Below are 15,494 nucleotides of genomic sequence, written 5' to 3' on the forward strand. Positions count from 1 at the left end.
CATTTGCTGCCTTAGTTTCAAGTGTTCCCAAGCCTGACAGTCATTTTTCCTTCTTACAGCTCGAGTGTTCCGGTCATCTCCGCAGTTTGGTGTTACTCTGGTAACATATGAGCTCTTACAAAGATGGATCTACATTGATTTTGGTGGCAGGTAGGCCAGTTAATATGCTATGTTTAAGTTATTTGATGAGGACTTTAATTATATACACATGAATAATCTGTTTAATGTGCTAATGTGTATGTTTTATCATAAGGGTGCCTAGGGTGACCCTATTCTCACTTTCAGACTCTATTACATAGAAGTTATCAGAGTGTGCCAAATCCCCACTATAGCCCTCATATGTTTACGCCTACCAGTCTGTCTCAAAGATTCTGTTGTATTCTGCACCTCCACTTAAAGTCAATGTCAGGGTTGACTGCTACTGTGACTAAATGTGTCCCCCTTTCAGTTATATTTATAACCCCAGGCAACAAGACAGAACACTAAAATGAGCAGGAGGTTTACACTTTTGTTCTTTTACTGTTGATTTGCATTCACTAATGTAAGGTTCCTGATGTGCCTAAAGCTGAAGCAAAGCAAAATGAGTGTGACAGATTACACTGATACAGCAGTCTTGCAAGGAGTCTAGGCGTTCAAAGTGCCTCGATGATCAGGGAGCACTTTCATCTGTTATGTTATGTGCTGGTTGGTCAGTGGCCCAGCATGGTCTCTGGATGGAATTGAAGAGAGAGAGTGAGGTTAGTCTTTAGCATAGCTATGAATTTATGTTGATCTTGTGCTTCACTGATGCACCTTTTGGACCAATAGAAAGTCGTATGTTTTCATGTTCAGGCCTTTAACCAACTCTAGCTAGCAACAACCTTTGTCCTTGAATTTTCTTCCAACTTAGATTTCACTTATAGCCCTGGGCTGAGGCAAACTTTTTTTATAACATTGCAGATTCATAGCAGGCCCCTAGTTCGTAGTTTGTACTGGTTCTGAGTAGCACAGGTATAACAAGATGTTATGTATTATGATCTTATGTATACTCTGGTAAATAGACGGAAACAAGACAGGTTTTTTCACCTGTATAGTGAAAGTTGTTCTAAAGACGTGCCTTATCACTGCAGATATGCATGTTTTAACATTATATGTTATAGCAAGTCAATCCAGATAGTTATGCATGGTCCATTCTCATATCAGTGTGTAATATATTTTAATTTATATTATATTTAGAAGGACATAACACAGGAATGTGAAGTGAACTATAAATCAAATAGCACTATGAGTTGTGCAGTGATTAGAATATGGCAGTGGATTCTGTGCCGTGTACACAGAAGATCTTCCTAATAAATAATTCAAACTTTTTTGTGTCCTTTATTCTGCCCAACCCTTAATACATTCACTGTCTTGCTCAGCAGTGTAAGTGTGTTTTAGACTCAAACATTTCAGACAAACTCAGGATGAGCAAAGTTATTGTAGCCATGTCATCTGGTTTGACAATGGAGACCCCTTTAAGTTTTGCATCGCTGCTGCTCGTTTGCAGCTACTTCAAAGAGTGAAGAACCTTGGTGTACTGTACATGTCTCACATGCCTTGTGACCAGGACTGCTGATGAACCCCCAGATTTCATTGGGAAGCACCAGCCCCCAGTGCATTGATATCAGCGGTTGAGGGAGGTCTGGGTGAATTTCACGGCTCTCTCTGTGTGATTCCTTTGAGCTGCAAGATTTGTTTGACCATCCAGTGCTAACCTACTTGGGACTAACTTAAACTGGTAGCTGCACAGCATACCAAAATGGTCCAAAAAATAAGTACAGTGGTGCCTTGGTTTGTAATTCGTTCCAGAAACGTGCATGTAATCCAAAGCATTCGTATATCAAAGTGAATTTCTCCATAAGAAATAGTGGAAACTCATTCATTCTACAACCCAAAAATATTGTGAGGGAGACAAGAGAGGAGGAGGAGGGTTATTGTGCAGGACGACTTTCACTCTAACTAACAGAATCCCTGCTATCTGTTGGCTCACTGGAATCTTTTTCTTTTTTTGCGACTTTAACAAGGACACCTATCCAACGACAGTTGCTTTTACCTGAAGAGTCACTACACTTGGACACAAAATTAAAAAAATACTTTACGCACTGTAAGGTTTCTAAACTCTTTTGGGATTCCCCCCAACGGGACGAAACGCGGAAGAGTGTCCCAAAGCAACCACAGGCTCCCATCACTGTAGAAGTTCGCCGCAAAAGCGAATCTGAAAAGATCACGGTCATGCTATAAGCTCCTTCCGTCGATGGGTGATGTAAGGAACATTATAAATGCACAGGGCACAGGATTACTTGGCCACTAACCTGGGCATGACTCTGCCTGACTGCTGTGTCTGTGTATAGGAGAGTGGCAGATCACACTACAATAAATAACCGCGCTATTCCTGTTTCAAGCTGAATAAAGCTGGTGTTGCTAAAGTATTGAGACTCAGCTTTGTGTTTTGGGGTGCAAGACGGGGACTCACACGTTACAGCACACACACATGTGGTCACAATGGTATAGTAAACAGTATACGCTTGTACAGATGTTGACTATATGAGTAAGGCACGCCGACTGAGACCGAGCATGGGAGACGATTTCCCACAATCCTTCGAAGAGAGAAGAACCATCGGCTCAGTTGTGATCACGTGGTGCTCGGCAGACATAGCGTATGCGTACTACTCGTATTGCAAGACCTCACTCGTTTATCAAGTTAAAATTCATTAAAAATTTTAGCTCGTCTTGCAAAACACTCGCAGACCAAGTTAGTCGCAGTCCAAGGTTTTACTGTTCTTGAGTATTGAAACTGATAATAAAGTGTTAAGTTTATAGACTGTTACTATGCAACAATAGCATGAATGTACCAGTGTATGATTAAACTTCTTGACAGAGGAGACTAAGAACGTTTGCATTATCTTAAGCCTCTTTTGAAAGCGTGTATACAGCAGCTCTCCAAACTCAAACTCTGTACTTGTAGTTCATCGTCAATGTAAAATGTGAACCAGTAGTACAGCCATATGTCAGCAGGGTTGTGTCAAAGGTGGCTAACACGTTCTGCTATGGTTCCAACAATCTCTCTCTGAAATTTTGTTTTAGTTATAAGTCTAAAAATCAAAACTGTGTTTGGCTGATTTTGTCCACATACAGGTGACGTACTGATTGATAAGCATTCAAGATAAGAATATCGTCTTTGTTTTATGGCCACTGTGACGGCACCAGGGGGTGTACAGCCATCCTAACCCAGACACACACACAGGCAGGACACAGGCTCCACAGAACTCCCGGGTTTATTTACAACAAAACACAGTGTGCATAACTCACCAACACAACAGTCCCTTCTTGCCACCTGTCCTTCTCCCTCCACTCCTCCTCAGGCTTTGTCTTCTCCTCCCGACTCTGGCTCCCTGAATGGAGCGAGGCGGCCCCTTTTACAATGCTCCAAGCGCTCCCTGATGACCTTCCTGCAACACTTCCTGGTGTGGTGGGAGTGCTGCATGGCCACCCAGAAGCACTCCAGGTGTACCTGCTTCCTGGTCCGGCAGCACTTCCTGGTGTGGTGGAAGTGCTGCATACCATGGCTTTGGCCCGTCCGCCACACCACACAGACTTTGTGAATTTCCCTTGTTGCCCCGATTTAATGCTCATGCTGTTGTCTGCAGTATAGTAGTGTCACAGCTACATGGACTATTCAAAGCAGCTGGATAATTGTAGAAGTGTGTGAAGCTGAGGGTCTATTGCCAAGTAATATGATACCACAGTAGACGTCAAGAGGCCTGCTTCCTCAGCTGTGCTGGGAGATTCCCTTTAGCTCACATGTATCAGCAGGCACTTCTGACTCGGAGGCTCTGAGTTTGCAGCCAGTGAGGATGTGAAAAGGAGAGGAGCAGTGTCCTGAGTGGTTACTCATGGGTGATTAGGAGTTAACTTGCTATCTAAACTGGATGAGATGTGAGGACTGTCTGGTTGTTCATTTAATTCATTAGTAGTCTAATAATTGTGAATGTTAGCAGTGCCTACATGAAGTTTGTTATTTGTTTGGCGCATTTAGATATTTCTTTTAGCTGTTCTCCTTTTCCATTCCATAATTGTGAGTTAGTGCCTGTTGTAAACTAATCGCTTATTGAAATAGAATGGAGAAGATGTGATTGACTCCTGCTGACTCTTTGAGGTAGGATTTTTTTCTTTCCATTAAATGTTTTCCAGGTCATTCCTTTATAATAGAAGACGTTAAGGTGCATGCTGTGTTCACATGCTATGGAACTATTTGTGAAGTTTCACCTTTGCACTACAGGTCGTTCACATGGGTTTCCAGTCAGACAATACAGAGAAATGTCAGGTCTTTGTTGATTTTGTATTTGTTCTACAAAAAAGTAGTTAAAGGTAAAGGGCATTTTTCTTTGCAATAAAGAATAAAACAAAAAAAATTAAATGTGTATCTCTTTGCTCCCAATGCAATTTGACCAAAAAATGTCTCCAGCTGACCAGGTAAAGGTTTTTATTTATACTGTATATTTATATATAATATCCGTTTGACCAAGATAAAAGGACAGTGCTCTGTCACAACCCAGAGAATTCAAGTTGTGCTGTTTTCTCCAAATTGTTGAACTCGTAGCTTTGAGTTTGTAGTGCATTTGTGTGGAATTTCTGACCTGGAAAACTCATGTAAATGCAGAATCCGTTCCTTCATTCCATCTTGATCTTCTTCATACTCTGACATCTTGACTTCGATTGCAGAAACATTTTTTTGATGATGGCTAGCAGTGCCAAGGGAATTCAGTATCCTTTTCATCACAGGGTTACAGAAAGGTCTTTTTTTTTTTTTGGTTCATTCACTTGAGCATAGCACAATCATTTCAGACTTTTCTTTTTTGGTGTTCATTTTACTTTAGGGGCAGCACGGTGGCGCAGTGGGTAGCGCTGCTGCCTCGCAGTTGGGAGACCTGGGTTCACTTCCCGGGTCCTCCCTGCGTGGAGTTTGCATGTTCTCCCCGTGTCTGCTTGGGTTTCCTCCCACAGTCCAAAGACATGCAGATTAGGAGGATTGGCGATTCTAAATTGGCCCTAGTGTGTGCTTGGTGTGTGTCCTGCGGTGGGTTGGCACCCTGCCCGGGATTGGTTCCTGCCTTGTGCCCTGTGTTGGCTGGGATTGGCTCCAGCAGACCCCCGTGACCCTGTGTTCGGATTCAGCGGGTTGGATAATGGATGGATGGATTTTACTTTAGTTTCTTTATTTACGACCACCTTCTCAATTATTGTTCCCACCAGGACTGTGTATATGAATGTGTGTGTGTGTGTCTTTAATGTCTTTTATGTACATACTGTGTTTGGTGTTTATTTGATGAGGAAATGTGGGAGGGTAATTTTCTGTTGTATGTAAATGTTTTCTTACTTTTCGTATTTATTAATTCACTGTATACCTTGGGTCACTTTGTTTTATGTTCTCTTTTCTTAACAATATATCTGCTGTTTATGTTTTGTTTTTTCTGTCTTTGAACCGTGAGAGAATGAGGTTGGGAAATTTGTTGCAAACAGAGTACAGTGTTGACTTGGCCTAGTCCGAGCTTTCCGAGGCCTGGAAGCACAGCAGCCGGCCAAGGCATTTTGAGCCAGTCGTTACAGAATGGTGATTTTCTGTAATTCTGCTCTGTTTTCCAGCCGTCCAGTTGGCTCTGAACCCGCTCCAAAGTCCAGGATTTCAGAACTTCCTCCAGCCAGTCCTGAGCATCTTGGAGGATACAAACTTGCTGCTGCCACATTTGCGGGCATAGAGAACAAGTTTGGTCTTTACCTGCCCAAGTTTAAGTCTTCTGGAGTTGTGACAATCCACCCACCTGCCTCAAAAGAATCTCAGGGGTCTTAAGTGCATTAGCCGAGGGGCAACCCAGGATGAGTGTTTTCACAAACAGGACTCAACTGAACTGATTGGCTGCATGTTGTTTGAGCCAAGGTGTCTACTTAAAATCATGTGGTTTTCTATATATATATAAAAAATATACATATATATATATATACACACATTTTTGTCAGATATTAATGACTTGCTTTAAATTAAACTGCTGTTTCAAAGATTTGTTTCTATGCATTTTAAAGTTTTTTTTTTCTGTTGAATAGTGGCATGAGTAGCGCTTTGTTTGCTTTGCACAGCTTGCACAGAATGTTACTGTACATATTGTACATCTTTGTACAGAGACATAGCGACGTATAGTGAGTCCCATTTACTGCTGCAGTTATTAAGTAGTGGCTTACCATGATGTACAGATGTTTTGAAAGTGTTTTATTAAGGAGAAATTAACAACAGTATTAGTAAATAATTTAATTTCATTTATCATCTTGTACTGTCCAATTTTACTGAAATAAATCATTGATACTTAAGTGATTAATGCTTTTAATAATTAAATGAGAACGTTGTACCCACTTCTGAAAGAAATGTGGAGTCTGTGCCACACTGGCTTTCTGCAATCACTTTGAAAATTGAGGGTCTTTTAGGGCTATAGCGGTCCCAGTTGTTCATTAGCTCAGCCAGTTTGGTAAGTGGATCCTTTGTGAGGGCCATGGTGGTCCCCATGTTTATTAACTCAGCCATTAAGGTAAGTGGGGGCTTTTTGAGGGCCATACAGGTCCTGGTGTTCATTTCCTCAGTCCGTAAGGTAAGTGGGGGCTTTGCGAGGGCCACAGTGGTTTTGATGTTCATTAGAAACATTTTGACAAGAACAGGACATTCAACCCAACAAAGCTCACTAATCCTATCAACTTAATACCCCCAGTCAAGTTCTGAAGGTCCCTAAAGTCCTACTGTCTAACACACTACTTGGTCACTTATTCCAAGTGCCTGTGGTTCTCTGTGTGAAGAAAAACTTCCTGACATTTGTGCAAATTTACCCTTAACAAGTTGCCAACTGTGTCCCTGTGTTCTTGATGAACTCATTTTAAAGTCACCATCTCAATCCACTGGACTAATTCCCTTCATAATTTTAAACACTTCAGTCAGGTCTCCTCTTAATCATCTTCTGCTTAAATGGAAAAGGCTCAGATCTTATTCCTCATAACTCATCCCCTGTTCTCCTGGAATCAGCCGAGTTGCTCTTCTCTGGACTTTTTCCAGTGCTGTTGTTTCGTTTTTGTAGCCTGGAGACCAAAACTGCACACCATAATCCAGATGAGGCCTCACCACTGAATATTAAGGCTTGAGCAGAACCTCCTTGGTATTCTACACATCAGGGTGATATATAATCTCACATTCTGTTGGCCGCCTTAATGACACCATCTGGAAGTTGATACTGTCGAGTCCACTTCTTCTTTCAGCTGCTCCTGTTAGGGGTTGCCACAGCGGATCATCTTGTTCCATATGGATCTTCCTGTCCTTTTCATCTTGCTGTCTGCATGTCCTCTCTCACCACAATATAAACCTTCTCTTAGGCCTTCCTCTTTTCGTCTTGCCTGGCAGCTCTATCCTTCACATCCTTCTCCCAATATACCCCTCATCTCTCCTCTGCACATGTCCAAACCAACGCAATCTCGCCTCTCTAACTTTGTCTCCCAGCCGTCCAACCTGAGCTGTCCCTCTAATGTCCTCATTTCTTATCCTGTCCATCCTCGTCACACCCAGTGCAAATCTTAGCATCTTTAACTCTACCACCTCCAGCTCTGTCTCCTGCTTTCTGGTCAGTGGCACCGTCTCCAACCCATATAACATAGCTGATTTCACTACTGTACTGTAGACCTTCGCTTTCACTCTTGCTGATGCCCGTCTGTCACAAATTACTCCTGACACTCTTCTTCACCACTCTTTCACAGTCCCCATTACTCTGTACTGTTGATCCCAAGTATTTAAACTCTACTCCCTCATCCTCACCATTCCACTGACCTCCCTCTCATTTACACACATGTATTTGGTCTTGGTGGTCCTACTGACCTTCATTCCTATCCTCTCTAGAGCACATCTCCATCTCTCCAGGGTCTCCTCAACCTGCTCCCTACTCTCGCTACAGATCACAATGTCATCAGCAAACATCACAGTCCACGGGGACTCCTGTCTAATCTCGTCTCTCAACCTGTCCGTTACCATTGCAAATAAGAAAGGGCTCAGAGCCGATCCCTGATGTAATCCCACCTCCATGTTGAATGTATCCGTCACTCCTACCACAGTCCTCACCACTGTCACACTTCCCTCGTACATATCCTGTACCGCTCTCACGTATTTCTCTGCCACTCCCAACTTTCTCATACAGTGCCACAACTCATCTCAAGGCACCCTGTCATATGCTTTTTCTACGTCCACAAAGACATAATGTAACTCCTTCTGCTCCATCAACACCCTCAGAGCAAACATCACATCTGTGGTGCTCTTTCTTGGCATGAAACCATACTGCTGCTCACTAATCATCACCTTCCTTCTTAACCGAGCTTCCACTATTCTTTTGCATAACTTCATGCTGTGGTTCATCCCCTTGGAGTTACTGCAGTCCTGCACATCCCCCTTATTCTTAAAAATCAGCACCAGTACACTACTTCTCCACTCCTCAGGCATCTTCTCACTTTCCAAGATTCCATTAAATAACCTGATTAAAAACTCCACTGCCATCTTTACATTTCATCCACCACGAATCTTTCTAAGCCTGTATGCCGTCCAAGTCCCTCTGTAATGACTCAATGTTGATTCTCTCTTACCTACCAATCCACTTATCTTGTTATCGTCTGAAAACTTAACAACCTTGTCATTAATGTTCCTTTCCAGATCACATGTAAAACTTCAGTAGCCCTAGTTCAGCCCTTGTGGTCTCAGTGTTCATTAACTCAACCAGAAAGGTAAGTGGGGCCTTTGTGAGGGCCATAGTGGTCCTGGTGTTCATTAGCTCCATCAGTAAGGTAAGGAAGGCCTGGGACATAAATAAGGAGATATCAAATTAACAAATTCAACCACAGAAAGACGTTTGGGTGATTCGCGATATAAAGCAGGGGTGTTCAACGCTGATCCTGAGGGGTCACAGTCATTGCAGATTTTCATTATAACTATTTTCTTAATTATTGACTAATTACTGCTGCTAATTGAGCAGCATGTTAATGCATGACTTCACATGTGGATTATGTTGCTTGAGTAACATGAGATTTTTCATGGACATTTTAATATTGCTTGCTTTTGTTTTTTTAACAGCATTGGTCACCATAGACAATCATTCTATCAGATAGTTCAGCATCATTCTCAATGAAAACAGGAGATTTTTCTCAGTCATCACTTCACATTACACAGAGTAAGTAACAAATTAAAAAGAAGAATTAATATTTGGTGGTGTATTCCTTTAAGGGTCCTTGAATCATAAAAATCGAGTCCATTAATATTTAGGCTGTTTCATTAGCAGCAGTAAGTGGTGACTAATGAAGAAGGTGGCTGGAAAGAAAACTTGCACCCACTGCAGTCCCCCAGGGCTCGCGTTTGACACCCCTGATACGAAGGGACCTGAGAGTGCCCACTCCAGAGAGTGGTGGCAGACAGCAGTGGTGCCCCATTATTACAAAACCCAGTGTTTGATGGTCAAATCAATTAAGTATTGATTTCCTTAATACTTCAGCTGCCTTCTGGAATTTTTCTTGAACAGTTGTGTTTCATGCTTCTTTTATACTCCGGTATTCACTCAGGAGGGTGTTGCAAGAAAGAGTCTCTGTGCAAGAAAAGCCTTGTCACAAGCTAAGCCACCATATCTGCCACTGCCTGAGGGACATTTTCTTTAGTGTAGAGGTACAACTGGTGACTTGTAGTCCCAAGGTCATGAGTTTGCATCCCATTTCTTCCACTGCAGAAGAATCCCACTTCTCGTGTCACTGTGTTTAGTTGAGCGGTGACCCCCATGTTCACCTCTCTCCTCTGCTGTCTCGGGGAGGGTAGCTTGAGATGACGAGTATCGGCCAAGAACGCTTCCATTGTTGTTGCCCCTTCCTTTCCCAGTGGCTAGTCTGAGATGGCCGTTATGCCATGAACTCAGGAGTTTGGGGTTAAAGCAGCGAGTTTAAGATGATAACGTGGCCAACTGCTGATGAGGTTGCTAGCTTGTGATGGAGAGCAACAGCGAGGGTCTCTTTCAACTTATCTGGTTATGTTTGTCTCTTCCCGGCTGCTATTGTTTTATTATGAAAATGCTTTGGGGGGGGACACCGCTTCATGTACCTTTTCTTACTTGTGCAGATTCTTTTTTTTACAGTGTAATGTCAAATTTACTTTTGCTGTGATCTTTAACAGCACTTGAGGTACGTATACAACCCACATGTTACTCGGTGTCGTACTACTGTGCTGCTTCTACTGGAGTGTGCTCCTGCACTGGCTGACTTAAATAATATGCTTTGATCCTGGCACTGAAGTAAATATAAATGTGAGCCAGAGAAGCAGCCAGTTACCTGTTTGTTTTAATAGAATAATGTTCAAAATGTTAATACTAAACAATCTTATTGGGCAAACTAAAAGCAGGGAAACAAATGTGGCAATCCACACCATACAACCTGGTAGCGCTTGATGCTCAGTCTGGCAGGCGGCTGTGTTCTTGCATTGCTGTTCACGAAATTCACCTCTTTGCACATGACCTGTTCACTTCAGTCACCTTCATCATCTCATGGACCGGCCTTATCAAGCCAAACGTAACTATGATCCTGTCACCAAAAGTAATTTTGCCCTTTGCTTTTTTTGCCTTTTACTCAGTTAACTCCCTGTCCCCTAAAGTGATGCAGTCTCCTCTTAATCTGGGCTCATAAAAGCTCACCAATCTCCAAGGTGGCTTTCACAATTCAGAGCATTCATTCTTTTGAACAACACAAGTGCACACAGACAATAATCACAAATATCAGGTCCTACAAATACAGAAATAGCAGTTTTAAGAGGAGTATCAGCAAAGCTCCTGCTGTCGGTGGTACGGCAGTCCTCAAGTAGGTTAAGTTCTGTTTGTTTCACGAATGCCACGTTCCACAGTGACTTCATCAGATGGTTGATTCTCTTACACGACAGCAGGCTCTTGCATTGCCTCTGCTGCACCTCCCTACCCTTTACAACAGGGGGTGGCCATTTTCTTAGCGCTTGCGACGACCTGGCCAGCATTTTAAAAGATGTACAAGGTCTACTGCCATTTTGTGATTTAACTTGTTCTCTTGTCATGTACAATGGCATGCAAAAGTGTGGGCCCCCTTGCTTAAAACGTTTGTTACTGTGAATAGGTAAGGGAGCAGAAGATGAATTAATCACCAATAGGCATAAAGTTAAAGATGACACGTTTCTTTTCAGCCTGATTAGTGTATTGTTTTTGTTTTGTACAATTGTACAGTGAAAAAGGAATGGAGCACCATACAAACATTTGGAGATATTCAAGGTCTCAGACCTTAATTAGCTTGTTGGGGCCTACAGGGATGTACCTACTGCAGCCAAGAACACACATTATGGCAGAAAAATAGAAAGTGGCCTTGATAACCAGAGGGTTTTGTTCTGTGTAGTTCATAAACTACTTCAGCCTGCGTCTGGCACAATTACCTCCTCTACCAAAGTCTGAGGAAACAGTGGAGGAACTTTTCCCAATCAACTTAAAGATCTAAATAATTCAACTAACATAAATCCATCATCCATTTATATCTTTCCCCGTCTTTCCACTCCATCCAGCTTTTTCTAAATTTTCACCAGTCACGTCTGCATTTGTTAACACTAGAATTACCGAAGCGTATGAAAAAACATCTTGTAATCCCGGCCCACCTTAAATTCATTCGCACCTCTCCGTCAACGTCTTTTGTTTTGTAAATGTGTCAATAAGCGCAAGCAGCCTGCTATCCCACCGCACACTTCCCCCACCACCAACACAGAAAGGGCAAAAAGCTGTCCCAGCTCAAGCCTTGATCATCTGTTAGTGAGGTACCGGGAGTTGTATTGGGTAAATAATATATCGTTATTTGGAGCACATGAATTTCATGGTGTGTTCCGGGTCTATCTTTGTAAGTGGAGGATTGCAAGAAATGTTGGAACACATACCTAAAAGACAACAGTTTTTTCATGTTTTAGTACTAATGACAGAATTTTGACATGAAGTGTATAATGAGTGAAAACTGAAGACCAAATATCAAATAAGCACTTTCACAAAAGGTACAAATATAACAGAACAAGTGCACTTTTATTCAAGAATATAACCGAATGAAAAAGAAATCGGGTTAGTGGGGCTTGTTGTCACGACTGCTTTGGTAGCACAGCAGTAAGAACTGCAGACTCATAATCAAGAAGTCGAGCCTTGACGAGTCCCAAAATAAACATTTTGAGTAGTGAGCTGCACTTACTGTTACTAATATACAATAAAAACATACATTTAATTTGTGTCTGTGTTAATGACCTGCTTTGCAAGATGAGGCCCACGACCTGTGTCCTGAATCCCATCCCCACATCACTTCTTAATTCCTGCCTTCATGCCATAATCTTGACCGTTACAATAATAAACACATCCCTTGACACCAGCTTTGCTCCGGCTGCTTTTAAAATCGCTTCTGTAACCCCAATGTTAAAGTCTGGTCTTGATGTTTACAGTCTTAACAATTTTCGGCCCATCTCTCACTTACCTTTTCTGTCAAAAGTTCTTGAGCATGTTGTAGCCTCCCAGCTCACCAGTTACTTAATGCCTAATTAATTGATGGAACCCCTTCAGTTTGGTTTCAGGGCACAGTGCCGACGTGAAACTGCTCTGCTTCGGGTAACCAGTGATTTGCTTATGGCCGCAGAGACTGGACAAACCAGCGTATTAATTCTGTTAACCGTCAGTGCAGTATTTGACACTCGGCTCAGCCATGATGTTCTGCTGTCCAGAATGGAGAACATGCTGGGTGTCTCTGGCACTGCCCTCCAGTGGTTTAAGTCCTGTCTGACTGCCATGTGAGAGTTTGTTAGTCTTGGCAACAGCAGGTCCAGCTCAGCGCCGGTCACACAAGGAGTCACTCAGAGCTCTGTCCTTGGCCCTCTGTATCTTTTTACTTCCCCTTGGTCATGTTATTTGTAGCTTTAGACTGGGTTATCATTTTTATGCAGATGAGACACTCTACTCTATTTTCAATGTTAAAAGCGAAACTTCATCAGAGCTTTCTCAGCTCGCAACTTGCCTAGATGAAATTAAAACCTAGATGGAGCAGAACTGTTTATAATTAGATTGTGATAAAGCTGAACACCTGCACATGGGCACTAAAGCGCAACAGTCACTCTCGACAGTGATCTCAGCAGACCGTCTTCTTAATGCATGGAATCTTGGGGTTGTTTTTGATTCCTCCCTTTCTTATTCCACCCACATTAAGAAACTTTCCTTCTTTCACCTCTGTAACATCCCGTGTTCACTCAGTCCTCTCCTTTCCTAATACTGAAGAACTTGTCCCTGCTTTTATCACATCCTCCATTGATTATTGTAACTCTTTATTGATAGGTGTCCCTCCTAATTTTATATCATGGCTCTGGCTGATTCAAACCTCTGCTGTAAGAGTCCCAACATGAACCAGCAACAGTGAGCACATCACACCCATCCTGCTTCTCCTCCACTGGCTCCCTGTGTCTTACAAGATTGAATATAAAATTCAGTTATTAACCTACAAAGTTTTAAAAGGCCTCACACCAGAGTACATCAGTGACCTTCTCCATCACTCTGCTCCTGTTCGCCCACCAAGGTGCTCTGATTCTGGCCATCTTGTTGTGCCCCACATTAACCTGCACGCTATGGGTGACGGGGCCTTCAGCTGTATAGCGCCCTGACTTTGGAATGACCTCCCGAAGTTAATGAGATCAGCTGAGTCCAATCATTCCTTTAACAAACAAAATTAAAACTCGTCTGGTCAGGAAGGTATCAAACTTAACCTGACATTCTGCCACCTCTTTCACTTCACCTCTCTATCCAGATGATCCTCACACTTCTCCGCATAGCAGCTTGTTTCTCCATTTTCTCCAACAGACTCATCAACAAATTGTAAACAGTTCAGCTAATTAGGATCAACAGGCATCTTTAGACATTAATGGGCAACAAGGAGGTACAGGAATGGCAGCAGTTTTTATGAGCCTGACACCAAACATAAAGATCACAGAAACTTGGCAGGTCAGAATCTACTGAGCAGATGTCAGTTTCACCGTCGGTGTCCATGTATGACGACCAATTCACATCAACATTACTGTCACTCAATTCGAGCAAAGTGTCACCTGGCTTTACAGCTTTGCACTTGGTGTTGTGTTTTTGGTTGAAGGCTCCACCCACTCATGAATATTGATGCCATCTCTGATAAATGAGCACTGGGATCATTGATTTTATCTGATTGGTCAGGCCTACACTGACTCAGCCATAGAATGCCCAGTAGGGTTGGCCGAGGTCACCAGGACTCTGAACAAATTGTAATCCTCTGATGTGATATCATCTAGCCTTGTGCTTTGGTTTGGAGCTTGTACTTTTACTACTGTACTGCTGTATTCCTGAGGTGGCAATGACCGCCTGGCCATTCAGCTCTGTGATGAGGATTCACTTGTGTTCTGTTTTATGTGTTGCATTTACCCCATTTTTGACACCCACTGCACACCCAACCTACCTGGAAGGGGGTCTCTCTCTCTGACTTGGCCTTCCAAAGATTTCTTCCATTTTTTTCCCTACAGGGTTTTTTTTCTTCTTGTCTTTAGGCAGCACTCCTTCTGTGATTCTGTGCTACACAAGAAACAAGTTGTTGATGAGCTCCCATAGAGTGTCAGAACACCTAGAAATATTTTTTTTTACAGTATGATGTTATTTCATCCACTAGGTGGCAGCAGAATACTGTCCTGAAGCTTATTGGAGCTGAACACTGTAAAGTGGCTCAATACACGTCACCTCGAGTCTGACTCGGGCTTAACTGTACTTACATAGAATTCGCAGGCAGGTCACCCTTAGGGGGAGTATTATTACACTGTCGAAAACTTACACCCATACTAAGATGTACATTTGTGGCATAATTTTAATGACAACACGGTTATTATAAGTGGACACAGAGTGTGGCCTTAAGACTTTTCGTGCACCTGTCTGATTGAAGCTACATGGTCAACAACGACTTGCATGTGCCATTCCAGGCTGAATTGACCTCACGACGGCCACAACGTCTGTAACCCACCAGATGTCACGGTTTTGGCAGCTTCAGATCTTTATCTAAAAAAAATCAGGAAGACACATCACCTGCCCATCACAAAGTCCCCGAACCCTCAGACATGGTGGCTTTGTCACCCTTTCCTGATTGGTAAGTCTCAACATTTTTTTCGTCTTCTCTTAAGGCCTGGTGCTCCTCAAGGAGACTTGTGGAGACGACTTCACCTTCCTGCCGAGGGTCAGTATACGGTAGGATGAGGTTCAGATTCAACATGGCAGGCTGTGCTCAGTCAGCTGAGTCGAACTATCAATTAGCTTTGGTCAGCTGTTTGAGTGTGAGGGGGCTGCACAGGAGGTGGATAACTTTATTATTTAAAGATGATAAGTACCAATGCTGCAAATAGTGTT

At 42.7% G+C, this 15,494-nt stretch overlaps 1 protein-coding gene across 2 annotated transcripts in view; it reads left to right on the forward strand.

The window, feature by feature from the left end:
• Positions 1-6,378, forward strand: part of slc25a12 (solute carrier family 25 member 12) — a 100,395-nt gene extending 94,017 nt beyond the window's left edge. For both annotated transcript variants that reach the window (XM_028806300.2, XM_028806301.2), the window contains exons 17-18: positions 60-150; positions 5,662-6,378. In XM_028806300.2, the coding sequence (XP_028662133.1) occupies positions 60-150; positions 5,662-5,866 (296 nt within the window). In that variant the 3' untranslated portion in view covers positions 5,867-6,378. The remainder of the gene's footprint in view (positions 1-59; positions 151-5,661) is intronic.
• Positions 6,379-15,494: the final 9,116 nt, after the last annotated feature.

Source organism: Erpetoichthys calabaricus, chromosome 8, assembly GCF_900747795.2.
Source record: "Erpetoichthys calabaricus chromosome 8, fErpCal1.3, whole genome shotgun sequence".
Taxonomy (NCBI): Eukaryota; Metazoa; Chordata; class Cladistia; order Polypteriformes; family Polypteridae; genus Erpetoichthys; species Erpetoichthys calabaricus.